Source organism: Leishmania mexicana, chromosome 34, assembly GCF_000234665.1.
Source record: "Leishmania mexicana MHOM/GT/2001/U1103 complete genome, chromosome 34".
In the NCBI taxonomy this organism is placed as follows: Eukaryota; Euglenozoa; class Kinetoplastea; order Trypanosomatida; family Trypanosomatidae; genus Leishmania; species Leishmania mexicana.
In genome coordinates, this window is record NC_018338.1 from 686821 (window position 1) to 701766 (window position 14946).

At 60.7% G+C, this 14946-nt stretch overlaps 8 protein-coding genes across 8 annotated transcripts; all 8 read left to right on the forward strand.

Annotated features, from left to right (window-relative positions):
- Positions 1-1003: 1003 nt before the first annotated feature.
- LMXM_34_1880 (putative 60S ribosomal protein L5) lies at positions 1004-1921 on the forward strand (the record flags this gene model as incomplete). Its single annotated transcript, XM_003879133.1, has 1 exon — positions 1004-1921. The coding sequence occupies one exon, from the start codon at positions 1004-1006 to the stop codon at positions 1919-1921; it is 918 nt and encodes a 305-aa protein (XP_003879182.1).
- Positions 1922-2544: 623 nt separating this feature from the next.
- LMXM_34_1890 (putative 60S ribosomal protein L5) lies at positions 2545-3462 on the forward strand (the record flags this gene model as incomplete). The annotated part of the gene is made up of 1 exon (XM_003879134.1): positions 2545-3462. One exon carries the CDS (start codon positions 2545-2547, stop codon positions 3460-3462), a length of 918 nt encoding a protein of 305 aa, XP_003879183.1.
- A 973-nt stretch (positions 3463-4435) lies between these two features.
- Positions 4436-5353, forward strand: LMXM_34_1900 (putative 60S ribosomal protein L5; the record flags this gene model as incomplete). Its single annotated transcript, XM_003879135.1, has 1 exon — positions 4436-5353. One exon carries the CDS (start codon positions 4436-4438, stop codon positions 5351-5353), a length of 918 nt encoding a protein of 305 aa, XP_003879184.1.
- An 851-nt stretch (positions 5354-6204) lies between these two features.
- LMXM_34_1910 (putative ribosomal protein L15) lies at positions 6205-6807 on the forward strand (the record flags this gene model as incomplete). The annotated part of the gene is made up of 1 exon (XM_003879136.1): positions 6205-6807. One exon carries the CDS (start codon positions 6205-6207, stop codon positions 6805-6807), a length of 603 nt encoding a protein of 200 aa, XP_003879185.1.
- A 1018-nt stretch (positions 6808-7825) lies between these two features.
- On the forward strand, positions 7826-8143 carry LMXM_34_1920 (putative 60S Ribosomal protein L36; the record flags this gene model as incomplete). Its single annotated transcript, XM_003879137.1, has 1 exon — positions 7826-8143. One exon carries the CDS (start codon positions 7826-7828, stop codon positions 8141-8143), a length of 318 nt encoding a protein of 105 aa, XP_003879186.1.
- A 714-nt stretch (positions 8144-8857) lies between these two features.
- On the forward strand, positions 8858-9838 carry LMXM_34_1930 (hypothetical protein, unknown function; the record flags this gene model as incomplete). Its single annotated transcript, XM_003879138.1, has 1 exon — positions 8858-9838. The coding sequence occupies one exon, from the start codon at positions 8858-8860 to the stop codon at positions 9836-9838; it is 981 nt and encodes a 326-aa protein (XP_003879187.1).
- Positions 9839-10678: 840 nt separating this feature from the next.
- Positions 10679-12028, forward strand: LMXM_34_1940 (hypothetical protein, unknown function; the record flags this gene model as incomplete). The annotated part of the gene is made up of 1 exon (XM_003879139.1): positions 10679-12028. The coding sequence occupies one exon, from the start codon at positions 10679-10681 to the stop codon at positions 12026-12028; it is 1350 nt and encodes a 449-aa protein (XP_003879188.1).
- Positions 12029-12740: 712 nt separating this feature from the next.
- Positions 12741-14597, forward strand: LMXM_34_1945 (conserved hypothetical protein; the record flags this gene model as incomplete). Its single annotated transcript, XM_003879140.1, has 1 exon — positions 12741-14597. The coding sequence occupies one exon, from the start codon at positions 12741-12743 to the stop codon at positions 14595-14597; it is 1857 nt and encodes a 618-aa protein (XP_003879189.1).
- Positions 14598-14946: the final 349 nt, after the last annotated feature.

A 14946-nucleotide genomic window follows, 5' to 3' on the forward strand; every position in this document is an offset into this window, starting at 1 on the left:
TCCCATGTATGCTGTATGGATACTGCTGCTATAACTGCCCCGGTGAATGCCCCCCCCCCCCCCCATCTTCTTTTTTTCCTCTCTTGCTCTTCTTGCTCTTCGTCTGCACGTCAAACAGGTGCGGTGATGCTCGATCTCTATAATGTAAAACGTCGTCAACCCCTTCCCCCTCCCTCCCCCATTTTCCTTTTCATATGTACACACTGCGGCACTTGGGGAAGGACTTGCACTGCGCCCAGCAAGACATTGTACCGTTTTTTCCCCTTTCTCTCTCCGTTTATTCGCCGATGTGTGCCGATTATGTTGGCGCACGCTCCTCACCCGAGTCTCAAGAAGCCGTCGTGAAACCAAGCGAATAGAAAGAACAACATGGTCACTTGTTGGGTATGAGGCTCAGTGGCACCGCTCTTCGTCGACATAGACGATGCGCCGTTATCGTTGGCGTTGAAGGGCGGACAAGTTGGGGCGCGCAGCGGAAACAAGCTGAGGTGAAGCGTGGGGTGGTGATCGAGGTCGTGGTCGGAGTCTGCAGCTCCTTTCCCCAAACTCCCCAGACCCACAGACATCCGCAAGGGAGGAGCTGAGACGGGCCACTTGTGCTTTTCCCTTCTCTGCGCTCTCGCCTCCTCTCCTTCCTTTGTGTGCGCAAGGCAGGTTGTGCACTGTGTAGCTCAACGGTGCCGCTCCTCTCCCCGCCTTCCCACAGGTGTAAGCACTGCGCACACGCACTCGCGATTGCTTTGTATCTCTCCTTCTCTCTTCATCTCTTTTCCATCCGCCTACTTGCCATACTGCTGCCCTTCTCCTTCCTCTCCTTCATCTGAATGCATTGCTCACACGCTCGTGCATCGCGTGCGCACCTTTCGCGACATGCTTTTCCTCCTCCATCTTGCTCCCCTTTCTGCACTCACCATCATGCACATTCGACGCACCTCTTTCCTCGCTTTACCCCGTCTCCGCTCACAACAACAGAGGTTTTCGAACACTCGCCCACGCACTCGAGATGCCGTTCGTCAAGGTCGTGAAGAACAAGGCGTACTTCAAGCGCTTTCAGGTGAAGTACCGCCGTCGCCGCGAGGGCAAGACGGACTACCACGCGCGCCGCCAGATGGTGCTGCAGGACAAGACGAAGTTTGGCTCGCCCAAGTACCGCCTTGTTGTGCGCATCACGAACAAGGACATCATTGCGCAGATCGTGCAGGCGAAGATCGTCGGCGACGAGGTGGTGATGGCCGCGTACGCGCACGAGCTGCCTGCGTTCGGGATTGAGCACGGCCTGACAAACTACGCCGCTGCGTACGCGACTGGGCTGCTGCTGGCGCGCCGCACGCTGGCGAAGCTGGGCATCGCGGACAAGTTCCAGGGCGCGAAGGAGGCGGACGGCTCGTACTCTGCTGTGCGCACGAAGAAGGACGACGAGGGCGACGACGAGGAGCGCTTCCCGTTCAAGGCGATCCTGGACGTCGGCCTCGCGCGCACGACGACCGGTGCCCGCGTGTTCGGCGTGCTGAAGGGCGCGGTGGACGGCGGTATGGCTGTGCCGCACCGCCCCAACCGCTTCCCCGGCTACAACAAGGAGAAGAGCTCACTGGACGCGAAGGTGCACCGCGACCGCATCTTTGGCAAGCACGTTGCGGAGTACCTGAAGCAGGTGAAGGAGGAGGCGAGCTCGAACCCCGACGAGAAGTGCGTGCAGTTCTCGAAGTACATGGCCGCGAAGGTTTTGCCGGAGAGCATCGAGGGCATGTACAAGAAGGCGCACGCGGCGATCCGCGCGGACCCGTCGAAGTCGCTGCCGAAGAAGGCGAAGAAGGAGAGCGTCGCGCACAAGAGCTACAAGACGAAGAAGCTGAGCGGCGCGGAGAAGAGGGCCGCCGCGAAGGCGAAGGTCGCGGCCATCCGCGAGCGCCTCGGCAAGTAAGTCAGCTGCTGCGTCTGAGGACTCTCGCTGGCTTGTCTGGACGCACAAGGGCTGGATGCCTGTGCCTCTGTTTCTGTTTCGATCACGCCTTTCTTTCTTTTTTATTAAAATGGTGTTGGTCCGTGTCCTCGAATGGTTCTGGTGTCTTAACAAGTGACTAAGCAGCCGCACGAACAGTGAAGGGCGCACCCACGAAGCATGGGAAAAACAATGCAGCAGCAGACAATGCACACGCACACGCACACGCATGCACAGGAACGAAAAAGATGGACACCCCAAAACAGGCGAACCAGCGCACGAGGGAGCGGGGGGAGCTTAGGCGGGGAAAGAGGTGGTGGTGGTGAGGGAGAGGGGCGCGAGGGAGCGGTGAACAACACCAGCAACACAACATCGCGCTCTTCCCGGCATTGTCCTGCTTGCTTCTGTCGTGCGCTCAACTATCCTGCTGCTTCTATCGCTGACTGCTGACCCTCCACTTCTTCTGTTGAACAACCCTATGCGTTGCGGTGATGGCACTGCGCAAACCACATCCACAACGGCATGATTCCCATGCGCATGTTGGCAAATTGGGTGCGCGCGATCGTCACAAAGAAACCCGCGAAACACTCGCCCACGCACTCGAGATGCCGTTCGTCAAGGTCGTGAAGAACAAGGCGTACTTCAAGCGCTTTCAGGTGAAGTACCGCCGTCGCCGCGAGGGCAAGACGGACTACCACGCGCGCCGCCAGATGGTGCTGCAGGACAAGACGAAGTTTGGCTCGCCCAAGTACCGCCTTGTTGTGCGCATCACGAACAAGGACATCATTGCGCAGATCGTGCAGGCGAAGATCGTCGGCGACGAGGTGGTGATGGCCGCGTACGCGCACGAGCTGCCTGCGTTCGGGATTGAGCACGGCCTGACAAACTACGCCGCTGCGTACGCGACTGGGCTGCTGCTGGCGCGCCGCACGCTGGCGAAGCTGGGCATCGCGGACAAGTTCCAGGGCGCGAAGGAGGCGGACGGCTCGTACTCTGCTGTGCGCACGAAGAAGGACGACGAGGGCGACGACGAGGAGCGCTTCCCGTTCAAGGCGATCCTGGACGTCGGCCTCGCGCGCACGACGACCGGTGCCCGCGTGTTCGGCGTGCTGAAGGGCGCGGTGGACGGCGGTATGGCTGTGCCGCACCGCCCCAACCGCTTCCCCGGCTACAACAAGGAGAAGAGCTCACTGGACGCGAAGGTGCACCGCGACCGCATCTTTGGCAAGCACGTTGCGGAGTACCTGAAGCAGGTGAAGGAGGAGGCGAGCTCGAACCCCGACGAGAAGTGCGTGCAGTTCTCGAAGTACATGGCCGCGAAGGTTTTGCCGGAGAGCATCGAGGGCATGTACAAGAAGGCGCACGCGGCGATCCGCGCGGACCCGTCGAAGTCGCTGCCGAAGAAGGCGAAGAAGGAGAGCGTCGCGCACAAGAGCTACAAGACGAAGAAGCTGAGCGGCGCGGAGAAGAGGGCCGCCGCGAAGGCGAAGGTCGCGGCCATCCGCGAGCGCCTCGGCAAGTAAGTCGAGCGCTCACCTCTGAATACGCGAGTCTCTTTTGGTCTCCTGCTCTGACGCCTCTTTTCTGATTCCTGTTCCTTTGGCTGAAAGAAGTGCATCCGCATGGTTGTCTTGGAACAGGGACAGCGAGGCGCGCTGGCGGCAACCGCGTGCGCACGTGCCGCTGAGGGAACCTCATATATTTCTTTTTTTTTTGTTTTCATTGCTAATTTTCTGTGTGTCTTTTTCTCGGCCTCTTGTCGCGTCTGCTCCCCCTCTCTCACCACTGATGGGGCGCTAGCGAGGCGGAAAGGTCAGAGCTTCCTCGTTATAAGTCATTAGAAGGGCTGCACGGGCACACCCTATGAAGGAGGAAGGGGTGCTGCGTGGAAAAGGGAGCGCAGTTGGCCAGAACGCAAGCGTGCGCGCTTGTAGGTGGGCGCTTGCTTGCTACTTTTTTTCTCTCCGCTCTGCTCTGGCTAGCGATCTTCGCCATTGCCGAGTGGGTGTTGGCCTGTCTCAGAGACTGCAACACTGCTTCCCGGTACGGGCTGTGTGTGGTCATCGCGTGTGCGCGGCTGCAACGTGTGTAGGGGGAATACAGGCACGGTCCTCCTTCGATCTCCGCTGCCATGGACGCGTCCTGTGGAAGAGCCTGCCTGCGGATTGCCTTTATGCGGGCGCTCTTCCATCTCTGCGGCAGCACAACTTTCTGCGCGTGTTGTTCCTCTGTTTGTTCTTTGGCATCTCCGCTTCTGTTGGTGATGGGTACTGCCTCGTGTCTCCATGAACTACAACGACGGCTGCACATCTTCCCCTTCCCTCGTGGATACAAAACTCATGCCTGTGCGACTTTCTCACCTTCGCCGCTCGCTCATGCATCGGTTTGACGTCAAACCCATGCTGAAATGCACACCATCACGATTTTTTTGAAGTTTCTACGTCTCACCATCGTACAACCACGTAAACACACGAAACACTCGCCCACGCACTCGAGATGCCGTTCGTCAAGGTCGTGAAGAACAAGGCGTACTTCAAGCGCTTTCAGGTGAAGTACCGCCGTCGCCGCGAGGGCAAGACGGACTACCACGCGCGCCGCCAGATGGTGCTGCAGGACAAGACGAAGTTTGGCTCGCCCAAGTACCGCCTTGTTGTGCGCATCACGAACAAGGACATCATTGCGCAGATCGTGCAGGCGAAGATCGTCGGCGACGAGGTGGTGATGGCCGCGTACGCGCACGAGCTGCCTGCGTTCGGGATTGAGCACGGCCTGACAAACTACGCCGCTGCGTACGCGACTGGGCTGCTGCTGGCGCGCCGCACGCTGGCGAAGCTGGGCATCGCGGACAAGTTCCAGGGCGCGAAGGAGGCGGACGGCTCGTACTCTGCTGTGCGCACGAAGAAGGACGACGAGGGCGACGACGAGGAGCGCTTCCCGTTCAAGGCGATCCTGGACGTCGGCCTCGCGCGCACGACGACCGGTGCCCGCGTGTTCGGCGTGCTGAAGGGCGCGGTGGACGGCGGTATGGCTGTGCCGCACCGCCCCAACCGCTTCCCCGGCTACAACAAGGAGAAGAGCTCACTGGACGCGAAGGTGCACCGCGACCGCATCTTTGGCAAGCACGTTGCGGAGTACCTGAAGCAGGTGAAGGAGGAGGCGAGCTCGAACCCCGACGAGAAGTGCGTGCAGTTCTCGAAGTACATGGCCGCGAAGGTTTTGCCGGAGAGCATCGAGGGCATGTACAAGAAGGCGCACGCGGCGATCCGCGCGGACCCGTCGAAGTCGCTGCCGAAGAAGGCGAAGAAGGAGAGCGTCGCGCACAAGAGCTACAAGACGAAGAAGCTGAGCGGCGCGGAGAAGAGGGCCGCCGCGAAGGCGAAGGTCGCGGCCATCCGCGAGCGCCTCGGCAAGTAAGTCAGCTGCTGCGTCTGAGGGTCTTTGCCTCTTCTTCTGTGTACGTTCTCCAATGCGTGTGCGCATATGAATGCCACTGTCTCTCACTCCCTCGCCGTTGTGCACGAATGAGCGCTGGTGGGCGTTTCGCGAATGGCGGTGCGTCAATGTGCACTTGCCGCGTGATCCTCTCTGTGCGCTCCGACGGTGTGTTAGTGTGTTCAATGCGGTTTCTATGTTTTACTGATTTTTTCACCTCGGCGCAGGCATGTGTCGGGCGTGTCTTTGCCCCAAGACAAAAGGAAAATGAAGGAATCGAAAGTACAGTGTGGCAAGGGAAGGCGAGAAATTGGGGCGCATTCATTTCGGTTGTGCGGAGAGACGTCCGTCAGATTGCTGCCGTCCCTCTGGGGGAATGGTCGGTGCTGATGCGGATGGGACGTGTCTTTCTCTCTCTCTGCAGAGGAAGAGGGAGAGGAGATGCTCGTACGTCCTCCACGTTTCCCGGATATCTGCCATGTCGTCTAACGAAAGGAAGCCCGTTTGGGTTACCGACCCGCCCCGACGTGTGTCGGGTTGCGTGGGATACGCATCGGATCGTGCTGCGTCCGCACTGAAACCGTCCCTCTCTTTTTTAACACTGTTGCCTTCCGCTTGGGCCGCACTTTCCACTCGCACTGATGTCTCTCCGTCGCTTCATTGCCTGCTTTGTTTCTCCTCCGTTTTCCCTCACCCCCACTCTCGCACCTCCTCTCCTTCCCTGGCTCTCCTTTCGTGCTGCGACACTCTTCCGTGACGGTGCCTCTGTCTGATGTGCAACGTCGCCGCGTGACAGACCGACAGCGCCAGGTGTAGTAACCATGGGGGCTTTCATGTACTTGAACGAGCTGTGGAAGAAGAAGTCTTCCGATGTGATGCGCTTTATCCAGCGTATCCGCTCGTGGGAGTTCCGTCACCAGCACACGGTGGTGCGCCTGCGCCGCCCCACGCGCCCGGAGAAGGCCCGCATGCTTGGCTACAAGACGAAGCAGGGCTTCTGCGTATTCCGCGTGCGCGTGCGCCGTGGTGGCCGCAAGCGCCCGGTCCACAAGGGTATCACGTACGGTAAGCCGAAGACCAGCGGTGTGCTTGGTATGAAGCTCAACAAGAACAACCAGGCCGTTGCGGAGCAGCGTCTGGGCAAGCGCTTCGGCAACCTGCGCGTGCTGAACTCGTACTGGGTGAACATGGATTCCACGTTCAAATGGTACGAGGTCATCGCCGTTGACCCGATGTGCAAGACGATCCGCCGCGACCCCCGCATCAACTGGATCGTCAACTCCGTGCACAAGCACCGTGAGCAGCGTGGTTTGACTTCTGCTGGTCGCAAGCACCGTGGTCTGCGCCACAAGGGTCACAAGGCCTCCAAGCTGCGCCCGTCGTACCGCGCTGCGTGGCGCCGCAACAACCGCATCGTGTTTCTGCGCAAGCGTTAAGAAACCCATCCAGGGCGCAGCAGACGCCGCACCACACGCACCAGCGCGGATGCCGAGGCATCCCAGGTCTCCTCTCTCTTCCCGCGTCGGGTTCTTACGAGCGACGGCGACGGGGGTTCGTGATGGACAGTTTGCCGTGCCTGAGCTCTCCTCCTTCGCCGACACGTGTGCACGGCGCGGGCGTGTCCGCTGCGGCTCTGACGCGGCGTTCGGTATCATTTCTCCTTTTCTTATTTGATCTCTTTACCAGAAAAAAAAACGTAGACCACTGCATACTGAGACACCGACATGCGTGCCACCCTGAGCAGCTCCTTTACCTTCGGCCGGGAGCAGCACTGTGACCTCCCCCTCCTCCCCCCCGTTGTGGCGATCGTTGCTCCGGCGGCAGAGGTCGAAGGTGTGGATTCAAGAGGGGTAGAGAACGCGCGTGTGTGTGTGTGTGTGCGCTCAAAGAGGGCGAGGAGCGAGACGGGGAGGAGGGGGGTGATCGCGACGACGACCGGTGGCAAGGAGGCACATCGGTGCTTTTTTCCTGCTCGTCCTGCCGCCACTGTTTGCTTTTTGTCTCTGAGGCTGCGTTTTCCTCTGCTCCTTTCCGCGAACGATTTTGCCGTGAGAGGGCGGGGGAGGCGCGTGCCCACTTCGGCTTTTCTTCTCTGCTTGTGGCCCCTGTGCACCACTTGCACGCTGCTACTCGTGCAGGCGGTTTGGTGTTCTCATGATTTGTCACCGCTGTTCCTCCCCCTTTCACTCTTTCCGTAACCGCGTTCTCTCTACCGCTGCATCGGCGACGCTTTCCTTCCCCTCTACCCCTTGCCGTCACGATAACTCCACTCTACGCGCACCTACACATGTGCTCATCTCGTGCGCTCACCCACCTTGCGTCACCGGTGCCGCATCATCGCTGCAACCTCCGCTGCGTCCGCGCGCGCAACTGAACTGGCTCTGCAACGAACCGGCATCATCGAAAACCCCTCAAAAATAAAAAACAACAACAGCACATCACCAAGAGGAACGAATGCCTGCTCCCACTCCTCGCACCGGCATCATTGCCGGCTTCAACAAGGGTCATGTGACGACCCGCCGCCCGCGCCAGCCGTCGCCGAACGACCGCTTTGCCGTGCCCCACAAGCACCTGCGTGCTGTAAAGGCAATCATTGCGGACCTCGTCGGCCTCTCTCCCCTGGAGAAGCGCGTTCAGGAGTTTCTGCGTGTCGGCAAGGAGAAGCGTGCCTTGAAGTACTGCAAGAAGCGTCTCGGCGACTTCACTGCGGCCAAGAAGAAGCGCGCGAAGATGGAGGAGGCGCTTCGCCATGCGACCAAGAAGCACCACTAGGCGGGGGCGACGTCTTCTCGTGTCTTTCTTCTTTTCCTTTTAGTTTCATTTTCGTGAACAAAAGCAGAGCACACAAACAGCCACAATGTCGACGCGCGTGTATACGCACACACACATTTCGGTGTACGTCCCATGTGCCCCAATGCACGTCCGTCAGTGCCATGCCTTTCCCCTCCCCCTCTCCATCCCAGCGCGTGTGCGATGGAGTCCGAAGGACACCTCGGAGTGCAGAGTGCGAGCGCATCAGCCAAGCCAGGTGATGCACCCCCACCCTTTCCTCTGCGACACGCATGACTGTGGGTGTCTATGCTCTTTTTCAGTTGTGCGCAGCAGCAGCTGTCGCGGTAGGCTGAAGGAGAGCTCCTCTCCACTAGCGGCGCGGCCGCAGGTGCACTCTCACAACAGCAGCAACAATCTCCTCTTCTTCATTGATCTTCTCCCCATTTCTTCGCCTTTTGTCTCGCTCCTTCCCCCTCTTTCCCCCTCCTTCCCCCCTCCGCGTGCCGTCCTCGCACGCCTTTGTGCGCCACGCGCTCCTTTGTCGCTCGCTGCCCATTCCCTCACAACGCAGCCATTCGCCGTCGCCTATTTTGTCCGTGTTCAGGGACGCGGACAAGACTCACCGCATACCCGCCGCGCCTTGCATGGACCCCTACGCTGCGCACCCGCAGGTGATACGAATGCATCAAACAAAGGAAACACGCACGCACACAGATGCTTGACCCACAAGCGGCTGACCTTGTCGACGCTGTCGCGCGGCTGTGCGTGCTGCGCACGGAGGACTACACGCTTCTCCGAACCGTATACACGCGTGCACGGGAGTGCGGGCATCTGCAGCAACAGCAAGGATCAACATCGAATCCGATGTATTCTACATCTGCATCAGCAGGTGACGCCCCCGACACAAAGGAGTGCGCGGACGGCGCCAGCGGAGCCGGCAACGAGGCGTACATCCGTTACCTGACTGAGGAGGTGCGCGTGCGTGAGCAGCGTCGAGTGACCGAAGAGGGACAGTGGCTGGAGGCAGTGCGGCAGTGGGGAGCTCACTTTCAGGCGAGGCAGGTGGTTTCTCATCAGGACAAAGCATTCAACGCGGCGCCGGACGGGTCGGCCTCCCTGGCAGTGCCAGCCATTCGGTGGTTTTGGGAGCAGGGGAGCGAGGACGCCTTCCAGCGCGTATACGCAGCGGTGCTTCAGCAGGCCTACGAGCTTGACCGCACAGACTTGGTGAATACCCCCTTCGCGCATATAGACAACTCCAAGTGCTTGTACGATCACAGGGAGGCTGCGGCTGCGGCCGCCACTTCCGTCCCCGTGTCCTCTTCCCAGGTTGAATGCGTGCACGCGTTGTTTTTCTCGTCCTCACGAGCTGCTGAGCCGTCCAGCCCGCCGTCACGCATCTTGGAGGAGATGCACCCGATCGAAGTTGATGGCGCGTCTGCGGTGAACGAGGGGAGACGGTCTCGTCTGCAAGCGAGCCGCCACGTCTGGCTCGTGCTCTTCTTTTTGTGGTGCCACATCGTGGCTGCCAGCATCACAACTTCGGCAGGCGCTGCTGCGGCAGCGCGTGGGGTGGGAGCGCACCCTCCGCTTTATGCATCTGCGCTCCTTGGCCCTGCCAGACACTTTCTCACGAGCCAGTCGCAGCAGCTGCAGTCGCAGCTGAGGAGGCTGGGAACGACGACGTATATGTAGTGCAACTCATCGGCCGTCTTTTGCTCCCTAGGCCGCGCTGCACCCCCTCCTTTGGTCGACGGCTTTCTCTCTCCTACGCCGCGTTCTCCTCCTCTTTCCGTACGCCGCGAGCGTGCATCGGAAAGGGACGGAGGTGGAGGATGAGTGATGGCATCTGCATACGACCTCTTGTTTTCGATGCTCTGCTGCTCGGGGAGCTTGACCACCGCCCTCCTGCTGCGAGGTGTACACCCACCGGCACCCGCACTGATACACGTGCTATCTGAACCCACAAGCATAGAAGAGAAAAAGAGGCGATCAAGAAATTCTGTGCGAGTTGTTCGCCGACTCGGAGAGGGAGGCGCAGAGAGGAGCGGGTGTAGGCTGGAGCGTTTCCGCTCCGGTCTTCAGCTCCCTTGACCGCCCTCCACTCCTTCGATCCATGCACAGCTTGCGGTTCACTTCAATGCACCTTGGCTGGGCTTGAGATCGTCTGTTCTCCTTTTCCTTTCTCTTCCACTCCGGCACCTGGCTGGAGCACCCAAGTCATGTCTCACTATCGCCTGCCACTGCGCATCCTCTCCGCTTCTGTGTCCCTCCCTTTTTTCGAATGCTGTGCATGTGCTGCTCCCTCCGCCGTATGACGCATCACAACCGCGGATACGTGGTCGCACATACCCGCACGCATCCATGCACCTTTGTCTCCGTCTTCCCCTACAAGCGCAGGCCCCACGGACGCGGAGGTGCGGACCAGAAACGGGAGGCAGAAGAAAGGGGGGCTGAAGTGAGCACAAACCCGAGGAGTAAGAGGTGAGCCCGATGTCGTGCACGTGCGCAGTGGGTCGCGTGCCGGGCACTTCGATGGCGAGCACGCTAACATCTTTCTCGTCTGCCACAGCAGGCGTGCTCGGCGGCGCGCACTCCGTTGATGCACAGCTCTCCGATACCCCAGAGGACGCGTCGGCGCCCTGCTTCTATTGTCTGTGCACCGTGTGTGGACAGTGGCTCGCTGAGGTCCCCACCGTCACGTGTGACGCCTGCGGGTCTCGCACGCACATAACCTGTGCCAGGGACGTCTACTCAAATGAGTGGCTCTACGATGAGGTAGCTGTGACTTCGACAGCCGCAACAAGTGCAGGGGGTGGTACTCTCGGCTTGCCCAGAGCCGCTTCGGCCGCTGCGAGGAACCGGCGGGCACAGTACACCGGCCGGGAGCCGCCCAATGGCGAGGCCACTGCGGGCTCGCCTACGCCTGCCGCTGTTCTTGTCGCGCCATCGGGCTTGTCAGTCTCCCCACCGCTCAGTCGCGACTCTCCGCACGCGAGCCTGCTGCCGTCGCCGCAAGCGCTCCGCTCCGCTGCGGCAAAGATCGACAAGGAATACAACTATTACTGTCACCCCGACTGTGCCATGGGGATGGAGGTGCTGCGCAACCCGCAGTTCAATGCAACCCTTTCGCGCACAGTCGAAAAAACCTTCGCGCGAGACTGGGCACGCACACGGGAGTCGCTGGTGTCCGCCGGCGTACTGCGTGACCACAAACACGAGGCCGGCGCGCTCGACGACGCGGCCGCAGAGGAGCAAGCGCCACTTTCTTCCTATTCGCCGGTCAAGAGTCTTTCTGCTGCCTCGGTGAAGGTGGAAGTTGCAGAGGAGAGCACTGCGGCATCATTCTTCTGCCCTTCCCCTCCTCCACCGACTGCGACAGCTAGCCCTGCAGTACCCGAGGGAGACATGCAGGGCTGTGCACTGAACTCGAGTGCGGCGAATTTTCCTGATATCGCCGCCTGCCATCCGGCAGTTGCCCTGGAGGTGCTTCGGCTCTACCATCAGCTGCGCGCCGAGGCGTGGGCGGAGTACTTTGAACAGGAGCGTCACCACTTTGGGCACCCGCTCTTCTACCCGCCTCCATTCCTCGACATCGCGCGGGACGCCGCGTCAGGGCATGTCGTGGAGGCCGCGTCCCCTCAGGGGCAGGCGGCGCGACTCTACCTTCTCGACCGCAGCACGCACCCCGTGGGATCGGCGGTGGCGATTCCGGTCGGTGTCCTGACGCGGTGGCAGCAGCCGACGGCGGCGCCGCTCATCAAGGAGAACGACTCGAACAACTTTGTCGCGGAGGCGCTCGAGCGGATTGTGAATCACGCGGTGGCGCCAGAGACGGTGGTCGTGTACCGCAAGTGCAGCAAGGAGGGCCGAGTGCTGGCGTGAGAGCGCGGTGGCTCTGGCGCCGGGCGAGCAGAGAAGAAAATCAGCGACGCATGTGGCGGTGCACATTTTCTGTCTCCCTCTTTTTGGCACGGGCACACAGGTGCACACGTTGTCTTCCGTGAGGCGCGTTCTTTGTTCTTCCTCTTTCGCTTGGCGTCTAGAGAAGAGTCGTTCTGTGCTTGCCTCAGGCTGCATGCAGCATGCAGTTGCAGCGCACGAACGACGACGAGGACAAACCGCATAGCAGGTCATCACCGCAGCGTCACAGCAGAAAATCAACAAACAGAAAACAAAGCAAAGAAGTGCGTCTTCCACGCAACACACTTATTGATGGATGTATGTGGCTGAGGTATCTTTGGCCGATTGCACGTGCCCAGGCGATGCCACTCGTGCTGCGCTACGCGGAGAGCGGGGGTCGTCAGCTGGCGCGCGAGTGGGGGAGGCGTCCCCTCACTGCCCCTGCAACCCCCTCTTCTGCACAACTTTCATGTGCTCTTGCTCTTGTGCCGCACTTGTCGTGCCTCATCTTCGTCCTCTCCCGTTTTTTTTGCTGATCCGCTGGTCTGCGAGAGAAGGCTGACGCCGCTCCTACGTGTGAGTCGGGGGGCCACTGATCTTCCTCTCTGTGCCTGAATGAGCACCACTGCCCTCTTCCAGCTTCCCAGCACACACCCCGTTGCGCCTGTGAAGGCGCCGAGCCCGATCGTAAATCATGTCTGAGTGCACCGTATACTCTTCATGTGGCCGCTACGTGGTACGGTTTGCTACGGATGCGAAGCAACCACTGCTCCGCCTTACCGTCACCAGAAATGCATCAAGACCCATCAAAGGTGACGCGTCGGCCGCCGACGACAGCGTCTCTGTGAAGACGCTCGTTACCGCAGCCCCTGAGCCTCTCACGTCTTCCTCCGCGCACCACCCGCTGCGGCTTGCTGCGTCGCTCACGGAGATGGACGTGCTCGCACTGACAACGTCCGCTGGCGTCCGCAAATCCTTCGAAAAATTTGCGCAGATGCTGTACGACGCGCTTATTGGCCGCTCTCCGTGCGTACGCTTTTTCGTGGAGACGGTAGCGGAGATGAAGGAGCGCATTCAGCGGGACGTACAGGGACAGACAACTCCGTCCCGGACCGCGCGCGGCACCGAGGCCCGGCCGAGTCGCAGACGCGCCGGCGAGCTAGACATCGACACAGCTGCCCTCGCCTCTTTAACGATGACGGGGAATGACGTCACGGCCAACCCTGACAAAGGCCGTATTCGCACCGCTGTCGGCGATACAGTGATTGAGCTGGACGAGGACATCGCCAGCGAGGTTCTGGAGCAGCGCTTCTTGACACTGGACTACGACGTCGATTTTACTCGCGCTATCTTTCCTATTCCGCTCCACACTGGTGGCTCAGAGGGGGCGTCTGCAGAGGGAGCCGACGGCGTCTTGTGTGCACGCACGGATACGGCAAGCGCTTCTCCAGCCAAACTAGCTGAGGCGACTTTAGAGCCCTTTGTAGTGCGTTCCTCCCTTCCCACAACTGTTTCAGAGGCAGACGCACTTCGCCACGATCTGCTCCGCGCCCGATCTCGTCTTTCCCAGCTCGAATCCGAAAACGCGAAGCTGAGGCGGGAGAACGAGGCGCTGGTGCAGCTGAGCCGGCACAAGATGCACGAGATGCAGCGGCTGTGCAAAGACTTCCAGCAGCAGGTGCAACTCGCTGCGGATGCGGAGAAGCTGAGAGCCAGGAACAAAGAGTTGCGAGTGCAGCTGCAGGAAGCGCTAGAGAGTCAGCGGACGGCCCGGCGCACTTTAGAGCGCGGGCGCAGTCAGCATCGTTTTCCGCAACCCGCTAGCGCTGTCACCGGTGGCGGAGGCAGTGCTTACCGGTCTGCGAGTGGCCAGCGCCGCGGCGAGAACCCGTATCTGCGCTCGCTATCTCGCGAATCAGACGGCGGCTACGTCGGAGTGTCGTCGCGACCGCCGTACGGCAGGCAGCGGTCGGCAGGCAGTGCCACGTCCCGTGCATCAGCGACGCGACGTGGGCAGACGCTGGCGTCTCCGGCACCTCCGCCCGCCGCCTTGCGTGGCAGTCATGCGCAGCGCGCGCCTTCCTCATCGTCCACAAACCGGCGCCGCTCTACGCGGTTCGACACACCACCGCCACTATCAGATCCGGCTGTCTCCACCGCAGCAGCTTTTCTTCGGCGCCAATCACGCAGCCACAGAGGCGATGGTAGTAGCAGCGCGAGAGACGGGGATGGCGACTCACCGGCACCGCACGGTCGCACCGGCGGACGACCAGAGAAGGTACGAAAGCCCCAGCGCCGGGGCAGCAGTGGTAGTGGGTCGCATGGTTCGCGGGCGTCCTCAACACACTCGCTGCCGCGACGAGGGCCCAGCTTGTGGGCTGATAGCAGCGCCCACGCAAGTCCGTGCGGCTCTGTGGCCTCCTCGCGATGCTCGAGCGCAAACCATGAGCGTCTTTACCGCACTGCGACGGCGAGCAGCCGGATGCATCAAACACCAAAGGCGCACCCCCTTGACAGTGCCACCGCAACTCGGCGAGCCGTGTTTCACTGAGAGAGTCACCGGTGTCGAGAGAGAAACAGCCGAAGGAAGTCGGACTGCTGGTCGCTGGTCATTGCCGACGGCTTGTGTCCACCGTGCAGGGGAAAGCCACCACCGCACCGCCACTTTGGGTGTACCCCACTCCCTCCCTCCCTCTCCCTCTCCCTCGGTCAGTGTGTATGCGTGCCGTGTCTGCTGCTGCTTTTGTTCTGTGTCGCTTCGTGTCCTCCCTCCTTCGTTTTCCTTCTTCCCATGCACCTAGATTCTCAGCGTACGGTGGAGGGCCGCTGTCGCCTACCCCGTCCTTGAGCTTTTTTTTCCCAAGCCACGAATACCGCACTGAAGACAGTCGAGACAGGAA